Source organism: Oncorhynchus tshawytscha, unplaced genomic scaffold (assembly GCF_018296145.1).
Source record: "Oncorhynchus tshawytscha isolate Ot180627B unplaced genomic scaffold, Otsh_v2.0 Un_contig_5990_pilon_pilon, whole genome shotgun sequence".
Classification (NCBI taxonomy): domain Eukaryota; kingdom Metazoa; phylum Chordata; class Actinopteri; order Salmoniformes; family Salmonidae; genus Oncorhynchus; species Oncorhynchus tshawytscha.
Genome location: NW_024609819.1, coordinates 838503 through 855000, shown reverse-complemented (window position 1 = coordinate 855000; position 16498 = coordinate 838503). Strand labels below are relative to the sequence as shown.

The window sequence follows — 16498 nt, the reverse complement described above, 5'->3', positions numbered from 1 at the left end:
GAGAGAGCGAGAGCAAGAGAGCGAGAGAGAGCAAGAGAGCGAGAGAGAGCAAGAGAGCGAGAGCAGAGAGCGAGAGAGAGCGAGAGCAAGAGAGCGAGAGAGAGCGAGAGAGAGCAAGAGAGCGAGCGAGAGCAAGAGAGCGAGAGAGAGCGAGAGAGAGCAAGAGAGCAAGAGAGCGAGAGCAAGAGAGCGAGAGAGCGAGAGCAAGAGAGCGAGAGAGAGCAAGAGAGCGAGAGAGAGCAAGAGAGCGAGAGAGAGCAAGAGAGCGAGAGAGAGCAAGAGAGCGAGAGAGAGCGAGAGAGAGCGAGAGCGAGAGAGAGCGAAGAGAGCGAGCAAGAGAGAGAGAGCGAGCGAGAGCAGAGAGCGAGAGAGAGCAAGAGAGCGAGAGAGAGCAAGAGAGCGAGAGAGAGAAGAGAGCGAGAGAGAGAGAGACAAGAGAGCAAGAGAGCAAGAGAGCAAGAGAGCAGAAGGCAAGAGAGCAGAGAGAGCAAGAGAGCAGTCAGAAAAGAACAAGCCAGAGAAAGCGATAGAGAGCAAGAGAGCGCTCTCGAGAGCAAGAGAGCAATAGCGAGAGCAAGAGAGAGCGAAAAGAGAGAGAGAGCTTAGAGAGAGCAAGAGAGCGAGAATAGCAAGAGAGCGAGAGAGAGCAAGAGAGCGAGAGAGAGCAAGAGAGCGAGAGAGAGCAAGAGAGCGAGAGAGAGCAAGAGAGCTGAGAGAGAGCAGAGAGAGCAGAGAGAGCGAAGAGAGCAGAGAGCGAGAGAGAGCGAGAGAGCGAGCGAGAGAGCGAGAGCGAGTCAGCAAGAGAGCGAAGAGAGCAAGAGAGCGAGAGAGAGCAAGAGAGCGAGAGAGCGACAGAGAGCAGAGAGAGCAAGAGAGCCTGAGAGAGAGCAAGAGAGCGAGAGAGAGCGAAGAGAGCAAGAGACAGAGCAAGAGAGCAAGAGAGAGCAAGAGAGCGAGTGGTGAGAGCGAGAGAGAACAAGAGAGCGAGAGAGAGAAGAGAGCGAGCGAGAGCAAGAGAGCGAGAGAGAGCAAGAGAGCGAGAGAGAGCGAGAGAGAAGAGAGACCTGAGCAGAGAGTTGAGAAGAGAGAAAGAGAGAGAGCAGAGCAAGAGAGCGAGACACAAAGAGATACAAGGGAACAAAAAAGCCAGAAGGGAACATTACCCATCTCCATCAGTCATTGAAAAGAACAAGCCATAAAATGATAGTCTATCTGTCCACAGCTCTCGAATCCCTACTAAGTCAATACGTGACAAATGAGGAGTAAAAGATGAGGGGATTCTTACTCATCTTCCAATAAAGGGTAATATGCCTCTCCTGCCACATCTTTCAGTCTCTGAAAGAGAGAAGACAGATTTGAATTCTCAACACAAATGTTCTGGTTAATTTCAGATTCAACCATGTGGAGAAAATAAACTGCTGTGTGGTGTTGGTAGAACACTAGTCATTACAGTCCAAGTAGAGACCTGTTGTGTGGTGTTGGTAGAACACTGGTCATTACAGTCCAAGTAGAGACCTGTTGTGTGGTGTTGGTAGAACACTAGTCATTACAGTCCAAGTAGAGACCTGTTGTGTGGTGTTGGTAGAACACTGGTCATTACAGTCCAAGTAGAGACCTGTTGTGTGGTGTTGGTAGAACACTGGTCACTACAGTCCAAGTAGAGACCTGTTGTGTAGTGTTGGTAGAACACTAGTCATTACAGTCCAAGTAGAGACCTGTTGTGTGGTGTTGGTAGAACACTGGTCACTACAGTCCAAGTAGAGACCTGTTGTGTGGTGTTGGTAGAACACTGGTCATTACAGTCCAAGTAGAGACCTGTTGTGTGGTGTTGGTAGAACACTGGTCATTACAGTCCAAGTAGAGACCTGTTGTGTGGTGTTGGTAGAACACTGGTCACTACAGTCCAAGTAGAGACCTGTTGTGTGGTGTTGGTAGAACACTGGTCATTACAGTCCAAGTAGAGACCTGTTGTGTGGTGTTGGTAGAACACTGGTCACTACAGTCCAAGTAGAGACCTGTTGTGTGGTGTTGGTAGAACACTGGTCACTACAGTCCAAGTAGAGACCTGTTGTGTGGTGTTGGTAGAACACTGGTCACTACAGTCCAAGTAGAGACCTGTTGTGTAGTGTTGGTAGAACACTGGTCATTACAGTCCAAGTAGAGACCTGTTGTGTGGTGTTGGTAGAACACTGGTCACTACAGTCCAAGTAGAGACCTGTTGTGTGGTGTTGGTAGAACACTGGTCATTACAGTCCAAGTAGAGACCTGTTGTGTGGTGTTGGTAGAACACTGGTCATTACAGTCCAAGTAGAGACCTGTTGTGTGGTGTTGGTAGAACACTGGTCATTACAGTCCAAGTAGAGACCTGTTGTGTAGTGTTGGTAGAACACTGGTCATTACAGTCCAAGTAGAGACCTGTTGTGTGGTGTTGGTAGAACACTGGTCACTACAGTCCAAGTAGAGACCTGTTGTGTAGTGTTGGTAGAACACTGGTCACTACAGTCCAAGTAGAGACCAATGCACTACTAAAATGTCTTGCTCCTGTTATTGTACAGTAATGTTACATCTATTAGTCACAGTGGTGTCCTCACGTTCTTCAGCTGGCACAGAGACAGTGTGACGGTGGTGTCATCCAGGAGGAAACTCCTGTCCCTGCCTTGGCCAAACGACTCGCCATCCTCCAGCAGGAAACTAACACAGACATTAAATTCAACATTTATTCATCCGGATGAGAAACTATATAATAGCATGGATCTACTTAAATATAATATAGTTAACTAGTTCAGACGAAAACATTATTCTAACTTTGTGCTCTGCTCTATGATTAAAACAGTTAATAACTATTGGAGACAGTACAGTGAAAGGCATGTTGTATATAATTACATTATCTGAGACAGTAGAAAGGCCTGCTGTACATTACTACATTATCTGAGACAGTCCGGTAGAAAGGCATGCTGTATATAACTACATTATCTGAGACAGTAGAAAGGCCTGCTGTACATAACTACATTATCTACGACAGTAGAAATACATGCTATGTATAACAACATTATCTGAAACAGTCCACTAGGTAGAAAGGGAGTGTTGTACAGTACTTGGGCAGGGTGCAGACGGGAGGCTTGGACTGGATGATCTCCTTGTTGGTCAGTTCCTTCTCCAGGTCTCCTCCCGCCAAACACCACAGGTGGTACACCTCATCTATGGCCCTCTCCCCCAGGTACTCCTCATCATCATCTGGGACATGATTGATAGATTCATTTAACTGTCTAATACATTCAAAATCAGCCACATTTCAATTCATGTCATAGTATGCAGGATAGTCCAAATCAATAACAATTACCACTGTTTTCCAGGGATTCCTGGGTTCCATTAAATCCCACACTAAGCATCAAGGATGATACATGGGGTCCTCTACATGGGATAATGTGGTCGTCTGAGATGTATCCTTTATCCATAGAGCCAGGTCTACGATGGTAAACAACTATTTATTTTTATAATGTATGTGCATCCGTAAGTGTGTGTTTGCGTGTGTGTGGCCACGTCAGGGCATGCGTGTATGCACTCTGACCTTTGCAGAGCTGGCTGATGTCCTCTGGTAGCTCCAGGTGGGCACAGCGCAGGGAAGAGGAGAACAGCCCGACGGGCTGCTGGAACGGGGCGTAGAGACAGGACACGCCCTCAAACACTGGGTCAACCAGCAGCTCTGCAGGGGTGGGCCTGGATGGAAGCAGAGAGTCAAATCTCTTTTTTGAACATGCATCAAAAACATATCGACGCACTTCAAAGGTTCAGATTTCACGACAAAAATGTTATGTGAAGTGTTCTTAAATGTTCTCTCTAAACGTACCATGTTCTCATTTGGGCATGTTTTTGATCACTTTCCCTGTTATTACCCTGTTATTACCCTACAGACAGTTCGGCTGCATGACAAAAGTACCTGGAGAAAGCATGGAGAATGGGCCTCCCAACAGGAAATGATAGCCAACACAACATGATATAAAACATCTCTGGTCGAGTTACCTTCTGGAGGGCAGGAAGGTCAGGCATTTCCTTAATAATGTCAGGACGTTCTCAGGCAGCTCCTGTAACAGAACGTTGACAATCACATTAGTTATGCTACAATCCAGACCCACAGCCCCAATCTCCCTCTGCTTTTATGGCTTTTCAGCATCCTAAAGAAATAAAATAGCCTGAGAAAGGATAAAAGCCTTTTTACAAGGGAAACACTTTGGCAAATGGAGGGCATATGAATTTCATTAGCACACATATACACGCAAACAGATGCGCGCACAAACACACACAGCTAGCGGTTACAGGGCATCGTTTTGGTATTTGATGAAATGTCGTCATTTACAATCACAATCGTGTCTGGACCAACAATACAGCATATAGTAAGGTGTAGTCTTTTATCTACATCATAAAACATGACTTTACCACACATTAGGCAATCTACACATTAGGCAATCTACACATTAGGCAATCTACACATTAGACGATCTACACATTAGGCAAACTAGGAATTCTAGGACAATCAACCTTTCTTAGAGTGGTTTTAGCGGACCAGTGTAATAAACAGTGACTTGTGATTGATGTCAAACTCACCCTAATCGCATCCAGGCATCCGTGCTCCTCTGCAAGGACTGTGACTATGTCGTCAATGCAACCTGAGAACAACAAAACACAGACCACCATGTCATAAACAATGAACAGCCCCATCATAACCAACCTGTGGCTCACCAGGCTGATGGACATGGCAACACGTTCACTTACCCAAGGTGATGATGAACTTCAATCTCTCACTTATTTCAATGTTCTGCAGTAGTCTTCTACCCTGTGAATAAAAGGTTGATAGTACATGAGGACAGAACGACTTCCTCCTAACCACAATATCACACTTTACTTGAACCCTCAAATCAATGTCTATATAACACTGTCATAACATCTGTCAATGACAGTCCTGACTTCTGACTGACAGCTCAATCAAATAATCAATCATTAGGTCAAGACATGGGGGTTTAAGAGAGCTTACTGCACACAGCTCAAAGAGCAGGACTCCCAGGGACCACACGTCTGTCTTGGGCCCCGAGGGAAGAGGGTTCTCCCCCTGGGAGGGGTCACTAGGGTGGACTGAGCCCTGGGCGATGACCTCAGGAGCCAGATAGGATGGGTACCTGTGGACAGAGATAGTCAGAGAGAGGGTCAAAGGTCAATTGAATACCCTGCAAGACATAGTAAACTTGAGAGCGTTGAGGTTGTCTTGAATTAAATATAATGAAACCTGTTTGCAACAGATAACATTTGACAATGAACAGACTTTGATGATTAATCTACCTAAATATTCCAGGTACTTCCTGTTTCGTTGAAGTCATTGTTTAAGTGATGCATGTACTGTACGTTGCTTCATATCAAGGAATCTCTGTAAACACTAGACAGATAAGCTTATTTCATCTTCAAACCAGATGTTTTACTTGGAGACTAGATAACACAGGACATCAGAGGCAGAACACACACACACTCATTCCCCCATTCAACAACAGGCTATTACCCACAAAGACTTTCTAAAACATGAGGGCCTTTGGGTTTTGGATAAGACTTCAGCTATCTATTACAGTACTTATTACAGAAACAATGGATTACTTTAATATCTAAAACCTGGATATCATAATGGCTGGTCATGGCTCACATCAACACCATTATCCCAGAAACCCTAGACCCACCCCAATTTGCATACCGCACCAACAGATCCACAGATGATGCAATCTCGATTGCACTCCACACTGCCCTTTCCCACCTGGACAAAAGGAACACATGTGAGAATGCTATTCATTGACTACAGCTCAGCGTTCAACACCATAGTACCCTCAAATCTCCTCACTAAGCTAAGGACCCTGGGACTAAACACCTCCCTCTGCAACTGGATCCTGGACTTCCTGACAGGCTGCCCCCAGGTGGTAAGGGTAGGTAACAACACATCTGCCACGCTGATCCTCAACACGTGGGGTGCATGCTCAGTCCCCTCCTGTACTCCCTGTTCACTCATGACTGCACGGCCAGGCACGACTCCAACACCATCATTAGGTTTGCTGATGACACAACAGTGGTTTGCCTGACCACCGACAACAATGAGACAGACTATAGGGAGGATCAGAGACCTGGCCGTGTGGTGCCAGGACAACAACCTCTCCCTCAAAGCGATCAAGACAAAGGAGATGATTGTGGACTATAGGAAAAGGAGGACCGAGCACGCCCCCATTATCATCGACGGGGCTGCAGTGGAGCAGGTTGAGAGCTTTGAGTTCCTTGGCGTCCACATCACCAACAAACTAACATGGTCCAAGCACACAAAGACAGTCATGAAGAGGGCACAACAAAACCTATTCCCCCTCAGGAGACTAAAATGATTAGATCCTCAAAAGGTTTTACAGCTGCACCGTCGAGAGCATTCTGATGGGTTGCATGACTGCCTGGTATGGCAACTGCTCAGCCTCTGACCGCAAGGTACTACAGAGGGTAGTGCGTACTGCCCAGTACATCACTGGGGCCAAGCTTCCTGTCATCCAGGACCTCTATACCAGGTGGTGTCAGAGGAAGGCCCTAAAAATAGTCAAAGACTCCAGCCACCCTAGTCATAGAATGTTCTCTCTGCTACCGCACGGCAAGCGGTACCGCAGCACCAAGTCTAGGTTCAAGAGGCTTCTAAACAGTTTCTACCCCCAAGCCATAAGACTCCTGAACAGCTAATCAAATGGCTACCCAGACTATTTGCATTGCCTGTCCCCCCCCACCGCTACTCTGTTATTATCTATGCATAGCCACTTTAATAACTCTACTTACATGTACAGAATTACCTCGACACCGGTGGCCCCAGCACATAGACTCTGCACCGATACCCCCTGTTTATAGCCCCCCTATTGTTATTTACTGCTGCTCTTTAATTATTTCTTAACTCTTATTTTTAAGGGCTTTCCTTAAAAACTGCATTGTTGGTTAAGGGCTTGTAAGTAAGCCTTTCACTGTAACACCTGTGGTGTTCGGCGCATGTGACAAAATGTGATTTGATAAACAATAGATTGACCATTACACATACATGTCATAATAATGCATCTCATTCTGTTTCACAAACAGCATTTAAATAGTGTGTTGTGTTCACAGAGGGACCTATGACCTCCATTACCAGAAGATCCACAGTACTGCAAGTTCCAGACGTTCGAGGTTCACAATCTTCCATTATCATATCAGAATTTATCATAGTTATCTCTATATGACAGTGGACCATGTATTGCTTTTAAGATGAATAGATGAATATAGATTAATTGGTAGAGCGTGGCGCTTGCAGGCCAGGGTTGTTGGTTCAATTCCCATGGGGCACCAGTACGAGAAACAAAAAGTATGAAAATGCATGCCCTCACTACTATGTTGCTCTTAGAGCATCTGCTAAATGACTAAATGTTGAAAAAATGTGTTCACTGCCTAATCTAAATGTCAGTCACAATTGATTAGCTTTTCACATCTATCGACACATTCGTTGTACATGGGAGGTTAGATGTGAACAGGACTTACCCAATAGGAAAGTCCACATCCGCCCCGTGGTCTGTCATGTAATAGAGCCCAAACTTAGCCAGCTTCACCTTGCCCTACAATGAAACAATGTTACATATGACAATATTCAATGTATTGATGGCCTTATGAGAAATCAATAATGCATCAATAACGTGATGACAATCAGCCTGTTTAAACGAGAGCGCAGGTTTAACCAGGCTAGATGACAATGGCAAATGGTGTTAAATGCCTTTCCATTAGACCCCAACTGATAGGGAAGGGAGAGTACCTACCTTGCCGTCCATGAGGACATTCTGTGCATTGAGGGCTCTGTGAACCATCCCATGTTTGTTCATAAACTCTAGTCCCTCCAAGGCCTCATAGGCTATCTGGAGAACCCTCTCTGGGCTGTAACAGACAGACAAGGCCTGAGAAATCTTATACACACATTATGAAACTTGGGCGTAGCTTTAGGACCTGTGGTGTTTGGCTTGAAAAAGGGTCATGTATGGTACTTAGAGTCGGTCTTTGTTTTCCAGCCAACAAAGCTACAACAGGTCATTGTGTGTACTAAATATGTAGTCATTTCCCCCTGCCGGGTCTGTAGAGTTGAGGAGTTCATTCGGTAAGTGTTTTAGATGGAAGAGGTTTGTGTAATTATCGGTGTCAACCAGTAGATGGCAAGGGGAGTGCATAGTCTAGTCCTGATGTAATGAAGCTATTCTTCTTTGTTCAGTTAAACCATGGTCATTCTACTGACAGAGAAATAGAACTGGGTTCTCTTAACATTCCATAACATAGTACATTATCATTGTACTACATCTATATATAGTCTTTATGTCGTGTAAATATTTTACTATATAGATATAGTGCCTTCGGGTATTATACTGTTTCTTATCGTTGTTGCTTTGTCGAGAAGGAACCTGCAAGTAAGCATTTCGTTGGACAGTGCATAACAACAAATCATTTGTAGACTGCAAATTGACCGCAAGTATCCTAAACAGATAGAATATGTCTAAAACAGCCATTTCAAACCTTGCTTGCAGTTGTATACGATCACATATACAGTATCTCTCTATAATGTGTGGGAATACTCTAGAACAGATTCCAAAATTAAAATCACTTGGAGCTGATTTGCTGGTGTTTTTAGTCTTTTATGGCCAAGTATAAAAATGCTAAATAACACTTCCTTTTTATATAAGAAAACTTAGGGCCCTAAATAAAATAACAGCCGGGCCAAATTCAGCCCGCCAGTTGGTCAACCCAGTGCAACTAATAAAAAAACTTGAAATCTTACCTGACAGTTTGAACCTGTTTCTGGAAATCATTTAGACTGCTTTCGTAGTGTTCCGTTACAACAACAAGTCGTTCTGGAAGAAGGAAGAAGAAAAGGTGTGAAACGGTAGATCAAAATGACATTGGTCAGCCCTGGCATTTTATTGATTTATATGTTTAATATGTGATTTCAAAACATCTGTTTTACAGTCTGCTGCTTGTTCTCCTTTTTTTCCCCAGCAAGGCTGGTATTTTGTTGTTTTTCCGACGAAGGAGTGTGCCTTTAAGTTAAAGGTTTAGCCACAACATGATTGGTTAAACATAGCCCAGAAGAATCTTCTAAATGAAACGCTAGCGCCATGTGTTGTGATAACATGCATATGCAATTACCAAGCTTTAAAGCTGCACTCAGTCCTTTATAACCCCCCATCCACACAATAAATGGAAAAACTAAATGTGATCTACAAAACCTGACAAAGGGTTCAGCGCTCAGGACCTTAAAACATGGTTTTGACTAAATGGAATACAGTTCATGTAAGAATTGACTTTTCTTAGCAGGTTAGGAGAATTAGGTAAAGGTTAGGAAAAGGGTTAGGGTTAGCTAAAAATGCACAAAAAATATATACTTCAGACAGCAATTTGACATAAGCTTCTAGCCGTGACTATAAAACATCTGGGCATAAAAAAGGATGAAACAAAGCAGGCTAAAGTAAGCTTTTAACAACTCAGGAAGTCCATAATGACAGTACTGTGTATACTTTGGCCAAAAATCATTAATGTGTCCAATAAAACCTGCATAATGTGGATTTGGGATGATTTCCGGTTTTTGTTGAGACTTTTAATAAAACACATTCTTGTGGTAATATGCTTAGCAAACAAAAGCGAAACTAGTTAGATTGTGCAGTTGGAGTTTGCCAAACACAGTTATTTTACAGTGACTCGGATGAAACAGAAAACACTACTAAAAAAGAGAGACATTGTTGAAAGCTGAGAGAGCCTCTTGAGGAGGTATAACCTGTGATGAAGATTATCTATATTTGCTCAACTGTAAATGACAAACTAGGGTACAAATCAACGTGTGAACTTATGGGTACGACCGCAATGAAGTCAATATGAACAGCCTCTTTTCACACAATACACAAGATTATTAGGTGTTTCTCAAAATAGTAGGGGAAGGTCAAGTCTCTGTTGCAATACGCTGAATGCACACCGTTCCCTCTTCCTTCTGAATGCACACCGTTCCCTCTTCCTTCTGAATGCACACCGTTCCCTCTTCCTTCTGAATGCACACCGTTCCCTCTTCCTTCTGAATGCACACCGTTCCCTCTTCCTTCTGAATGCACACCGTCCCTTTCCTTCTGAATGCACACCGTTCCCTTCTTCCTTCTGAATGCACACCGTTCCCTCTTCCTTCTGAATGCACACCGTTCCCTCTTCCTTCTGAATGCACACCGTTCCCTCTTCCTTCTGAATGCACACCGTTCCCTCTTCCTTCTGAATGCACACTGTAAGTAAGCATTTCACTGTTAGTCTAAACCGGTTGTTTACGAAGCATATGATGAATAACATTTTATTTGATATTAATAGGACACCAGTCATATACAATAGTAGATGCCGAAAGGAAAGGGATAGGATTTAAAAGCTGCTGTCGGCCTGTCACGCAAGTATGAATCTCCCCTAGTCCTCTTTAGTATCACTCTCCATCCCACTCTACCAATACTAGGATATTTCTGGTAGTGGAGCGTTGTCACGATACCAGTATCGCGATACTAGGATACCTGATTTTCCATGTATTCTTCCCAATCTCTGAAAGCCAGATACAGTCAAATAGAGGAAAATAAAGGATTCCACTACAAAATCACTCAAGATGGTGCCGACAGAGATAGTCACCTCGCTTCGAGTCCTTAGGAAACTATGCAGTATTTAGTTTATATATTCTTTCATACATTGTTACCCCAGAAAGGCAGTCATCAATGACCTCTTATTACAGCCGGGAAGAACTATAAGTCAACTTATCAACATTACGACCAGGAATAGGACTTTCCCCGAAGGGGATCCTCTGTTTGGACCACCACCCAGAACAATGGATCTAATCCCAAAAGCCGACCCAAAACAACGGCGCCGCAGAAGGGGCAGACGGAGCGGCCTCCTGGTCAGGCTCCGTAGACACGCACATCGCCCACAGCTCCCGAGTATACTACTCGCCAATGTCCAGTCTCTTAACAACAAGGTAGACGAAATTCGAGCAAGGGTTGCCTTCCAGAGAGACATCAGAGATTGTAACATTCTCTGTTTCATGGAAACATCGGTGGAGAGACATGGTAGTGATGACACCATAGGCTTTGTTGATCTCTGCACCAGACAGGATGCTCTTGCCAACATACTTGGGGTCCAACATGTACGCTGCTGCGTGTAAGGGCTTCAGGCAGAAGTCTTCACACATTTTGATGTATTTCAGAACTGCAGTTTCCTCTGCTTGGAGCAACAGTGAAGTGGGCAGGACAGTACACACTTCTTATCTTACATCTGCAAGCATCAGAACATCAGACAGGATGGCACAGTCTCCCTCAATCATGCAATGGCTACTGCTATAGGTTTCTGGCGTTTCAGGCTGCTTTACCACCCTCTCCCAGAATACATCATCCAGGAGGATCCCCTTGATGGGGCTGTCCTTATCAGTTGACTGTGATATAGCCATTTCTTGGAGAGACTCCTTCCCCTCCAGGAGACTGTCAAACATGATGACAACACCACCCCAACGGGTATTGCTGGATAGCTTCAATGTGGTGCTTTTATTCTTCTCACTTTGCTTGATGAGGTAGATTGCTGCTATAACTTGATGACCCTTCACATACCTAACCATTTCCTTGGCTCTCTTGTAGAGTGTATCCATTGTTTTCAGTGCCATGATGTCCTTGAGGAGCAGATTCAATGCATGAGCAGCACAGACGTGAGGGTAGGACTCCTCCACTTTAGACCAAGCAGCCTTCATGTCCGCAGCATTGTCTGTCACCAGTGCAAATACCTTCTGTGGTCCAAGGTCATTGATGACTGCCTTCAGCCCGTTGTGTCTGTTGTCCCTTGTGTCTGTGCTCTTGTAGAGTACAGCTTGAGGGGTGGAGATGATGTAGTTAATTATTCCTTGCCCACGAACATTCGACCACCCATCAGAGATGATCGCAATACAGTCCGCTTTCTCTACAATTTGCTTGACCTTCACTTGAACTCTGTTGAACTCTGCATCCAGCAAATGAGTAGATAAAGCATGTCTGGTCGGAGAGGTGTATGCTGGGTTAAGAACATTCAGAAATCTCTTCCAATACACATTGCCTGTGAGCATCAGTGGTGAAGCAGTTGCATACACAGCTTGATTAAGACATTCATTAGCATTTCTCTGACTACGTTCCTCCATTGAGTCAAAAACACTTCTGATTCCAGGAGGACCATGTGCTGTTGCTATCAGTAAGGTGTCTGATTCATCATTTCAACCTCGAACAGAAGTAGAGGGACTTTTGTCAGAGGTTGCTTCTTGTGTGCGCTGAGGGAACTTTAAGCACTTCTGCATCTTTGTTGCATTCTTCACATATGATTTGGCACAGTATATGCAAATTTACACAGCTTTAATGGAAACAGGTGAATTAACACTCCTCAGTTAGGAGGCTCAAGCAAGCTAAACCCCACGTGGTAGCAAAAACTAACTAGCAGAAATTGTTAACAAGTTAGAAATGATTTAAACACACTTTGCTGTAGGCTACTATTTAGTAGTTAACAAAAAGTTGTTTGTCATATAAAATATATTCACCCAACCCAGTATTGTAATCAAAACTCACCAGAAAGCATGTAGTCCTTGGCTCAGACAGTGTAGTAGTGTGGGCTCAATAGCATCTCATTCGTGTGCAAGATCTTGAGAATCAGCTGTACATATGATGGAAGAATGCACTGTGCATGCAGAGGGTTGCATTGAATTCCATTGAATTGGGGATAGTTTAACCAAAATATGCCACAAGACCTAGAATTGACGTGTGTATCCCACAAAAAATGTTCACTGTTATAAGCTAACTTTTTTTGATGATTTAAGGAAAATTCCCAAAATTCCAGGCTCAACTTCCCATGGAAAATCTCAAGAAAAATTCTGGAAATTTCCCAGAAAGTTTCAGACCCTTTGCAACCCTAATCCTGAAGCTGCATTTATTGTAGCTGGGGATTTTATACAAATCAAATTTGAGATCAAGGCTACCTAAATTCTATCAGCATATTGATTGCACTACGCGCAGGGGTAATACACTCGATCACTGCTACGCTAACTTCAGCGATGCATACAAAGCCCTCCCCCGCCCTCCCTTTCTTCCTTCAGCAAATCCAACCACGACGCCATCTTTCTCCTACCGTTTTATAGGAAGAAACTCAAACAGGATGTACCAGTGACTAGAACCATTCAACGCAGGTCTGACCAATCGGAAGCCACGCTTCAGGACTGTTTTGATTACGCGGACTGGGATATGTTCCGGTCAGCCTCAGAGAATAACATCGATCTATACGCTGACTCTGAGTGAGTTTATAAAGAAGTGCATTGGAGATGTTGTACCCACTGTGACTATTAAAACCTACCCTAACCAGAAACCATGGATGGATGGCGGCATTGTCGCAAAACTGAACTCGCGAACAATCGCATTTAACCATGGAAAGAGGTGTGGGAATATGGCTGAATATAAACAGTGTAGTTATTCCCTCCACAAGAAAATCAAAGAAGCGAAATGCTGGAACAGGGACAAAGCGGAATCACAATTCAATGGCTCAGACACGAGACACATATGGCAGGGTCTACAGGAAATCATGGAATACAAAAAGAAAACCAGCCACGAAACGGACACCGACGTCAAGCTTCCAGACAAACTAAACACCTTCTTTGCCCGCTTTGAAGATAATATAGTGCCACCATCACATCCCACTAACAAGGACTGCGCCCCCCCCTCCTTCTCCGTGGCTGACGTGAGTAAAACATTTAAACGTGTTAACCCTCGCAAAGCTGCTGGCCCAGACGGCATTCCAAGCCGCGTCCTCAGAGCATGCGCAGAACAGCTGGCTGGTGTGTTTATCGCTCCTTATCCCAGTCTGCGGTCCCCAAATGCTTCAAGATGGCCACCATTGTTCCTGTACCCAAGAAGGCAAAGATAACTGAACTAAATTATTACTGCCCTGTAACACTCACTTCTGTCATCATGAAGTGCTTTGAGAGACTAGTCAAGGATCATATCACCTCCACCTTACCGGCCACACTAGACCCACTTCGGTTTGCATACCACCCCAACAGGTCCACAGACGATGCAATTGCCATCACACTGCCCTATCCCATCTGGACAAGAGGAATACCTATGTAAGAATGCTGTTCATTGACTACAGCTCAGCATTCAACACCATAGTACCCTCCAAGGTCATCATCAAGCTTGAGGCCCTGGGTCTCAACCCTTCCCTGTGCAATTGGGTCCTGGACTTTCTGACGTATCGTAAAGGTAGGAAACAACATCTCCACTTCACTCATCCTCAACACTGGGGCCCCATAAGGGTGCGTGCTCAGCCCCTTCCTGTACTTCATCTTCACCCACAACTGCATGGCCATGCACGCCTCCAACTCAATCATTAAGTTTGCAGACGACACAACAGTAGTGGGCTTGATTACCAACAATGACTAGACAGCCTACAGGGAGGAGGGGAGGACACTGAGTGCGGTGTCAGGAAAACAACCACTCAATGTCAACAAAACAAAGGAGATTATCTGGACTTCAGGAAACAGCAGAGGGAGCACCTCCCTATCCACATCGAAGGGACAGCAGTGGAGAAGGTGGAAAGTTTTAAGTTCCTGGGCGTACACATCACAGACCAACTGAAATGGTCCACCCACACAAGACAGTTTGGTGAAGAAGGATCAACAGCGCCTCTTCAACCTCAGGAGGCTGAAGAAATTTGGCTTGTCACCCAAAACCCTAACAAACTTTTACAGATGCACAATTGAGAGCATCCTGTCGGGCTGTATCACAGCCTGGTACGGCAACTGCACCGCCCTCAACCGCAAGACTCTCCAGAGGGTGGTGCGGTCTGCACAACGCATTACCGGGGGCAAATTACCTGCCCTCCATGACACCTACAGCACCCGATGTCACAGGAAGGCCAAAAAGATCATCAAGGACAACATCCACCCGAGCCACTGCTTGTTCACACTGCTACCATCCAGAAGGCGAGGTCAGTACAAGTGCATCAGAACTGGGACAGAGAGACTGAAAAACAGCTTCCATCTCAAGGCCATCAGACTGCTAAACAGCAATCACTAACTCAGAGAGGCTGCTGCCTACACTGAGACCCAATCACTGGATGACTAGTCACTTTAAACAATGCCACTTTAATAATGTTTACATATCTTACATTACTCATATCATATGTATATACTGTATTTTCTACCATCTATTGCACCTTGCCTATGCTGCTCGGCCATCGTTCATCCATATATTTATATGTACATGTTCTCATTCACCCCTTTAGATGTGTGTATCATGTAGTTGTTGGGGAATTGATTGATTATTTGTTAGATATTGCTGCACGGTTGGAACTAGAAGCACAAGCATTTCGCTACACTTGCATTAACATCTACACTCGCATTAAAATTTGATTGGATCTTTCACCACTCCAGGTAGGCCTATTTAAGTGCTATATCAGTGCTTTACCATTGGTGTATTCTGTGCATTCAGATCACTTACTCCAAGGAAGGTAGGTTGAGGGAGTGATGTATTTTCACTGTATCAAGAATAGGACCCAAAATACCCATTGACAAACAGACAGAGATGCGTAGTCCTACCATGCTTCCCTCTGGAGATGTCTACGTACTGGCAGAGCCTGGGGTGGGAAATGGTCTTGAGCAGCTGGAAGCGGCCTAGGATCTTGATGGAGTTGGGGGTGAGGGGGAGGCCGTTGCTCCCGCACACATCGTGGGGGAGAGCCGAGGCAAAGAAGGTGAAGGCCCCTAGCTGGGCGTCTCTCAGTGGCCTCATGACTGCTCACTGCTCCAGTGTCCACATCAGACAGTTGACAGCTCCACCAACCCACACACCCTATGGAAAACACAGAGACATTAGAGGCAGTGAAACAAATGATGAACAGTTTGTTCATGTTTACAAACACTCATTTTAATTTGAAACTATATCTAAACACAACAGTTGCAATGTAGCTAAAATACAAGTCATATCACAGCTTTTAAACGCAGAAATAATTTCAGATAACACAAAAGAATGGTTACCACACAATTTCATATCCACTTCATTTACTTTGTCATCTTGTACAAGCATTACCTAATAGTGTATTTAGGGAGGCATATAACCGGTTTGTATACAGTAAAAGTGGATACAGGCAGCTAACTAAATCAAAAACTAGCGACAGTGCTGCAGTTAGCTTGTACAATAAGGGACGCAATATGCTGAAAACTTTGAATGAATAAAACTGCAACGACTTTTCGAAATTTGAATGAACACTTACGTTTAGTGAACGTCTGTCCTCATATCCCAAAAATTCTGACCGTAGATTTTATTTGTATTTTATTTAGCATAATCTTCTCTTTCACGGGATGCTGTGAGCAGCTGAGAGATAACGTGACCGATTACGTCGATTTTCAGCGACGAAGCTCAGCTTGTCAAAATGA

General features: G+C 44.5%; 1 protein-coding gene across 1 annotated transcript in view; it reads right to left on the bottom strand.

The window, feature by feature from the left end:
• The window catches only part of tbck (TBC1 domain containing kinase), a gene marked incomplete at its 3' end in the record, with an annotated part of 29097 nt that extends 12613 nt beyond the window's left edge, over positions 1-16484 (bottom strand). Inside the window, 13 exon segments of the mRNA XM_042318915.1 lie at positions 1286-1335; positions 2592-2691; positions 3096-3234; positions 3569-3717; positions 4021-4082; positions 4603-4664; positions 4771-4831; positions 5030-5171; positions 7561-7634; positions 7833-7947; positions 8837-8909; positions 15662-15914; positions 16336-16484. Of these exon segments, the coding sequence (XP_042174849.1) occupies positions 1286-1335; positions 2592-2691; positions 3096-3234; positions 3569-3717; positions 4021-4082; positions 4603-4664; positions 4771-4831; positions 5030-5171; positions 7561-7634; positions 7833-7947; positions 8837-8909; positions 15662-15854 (1220 nt within the window).
• Positions 16485-16498: the final 14 nt, after the last annotated feature.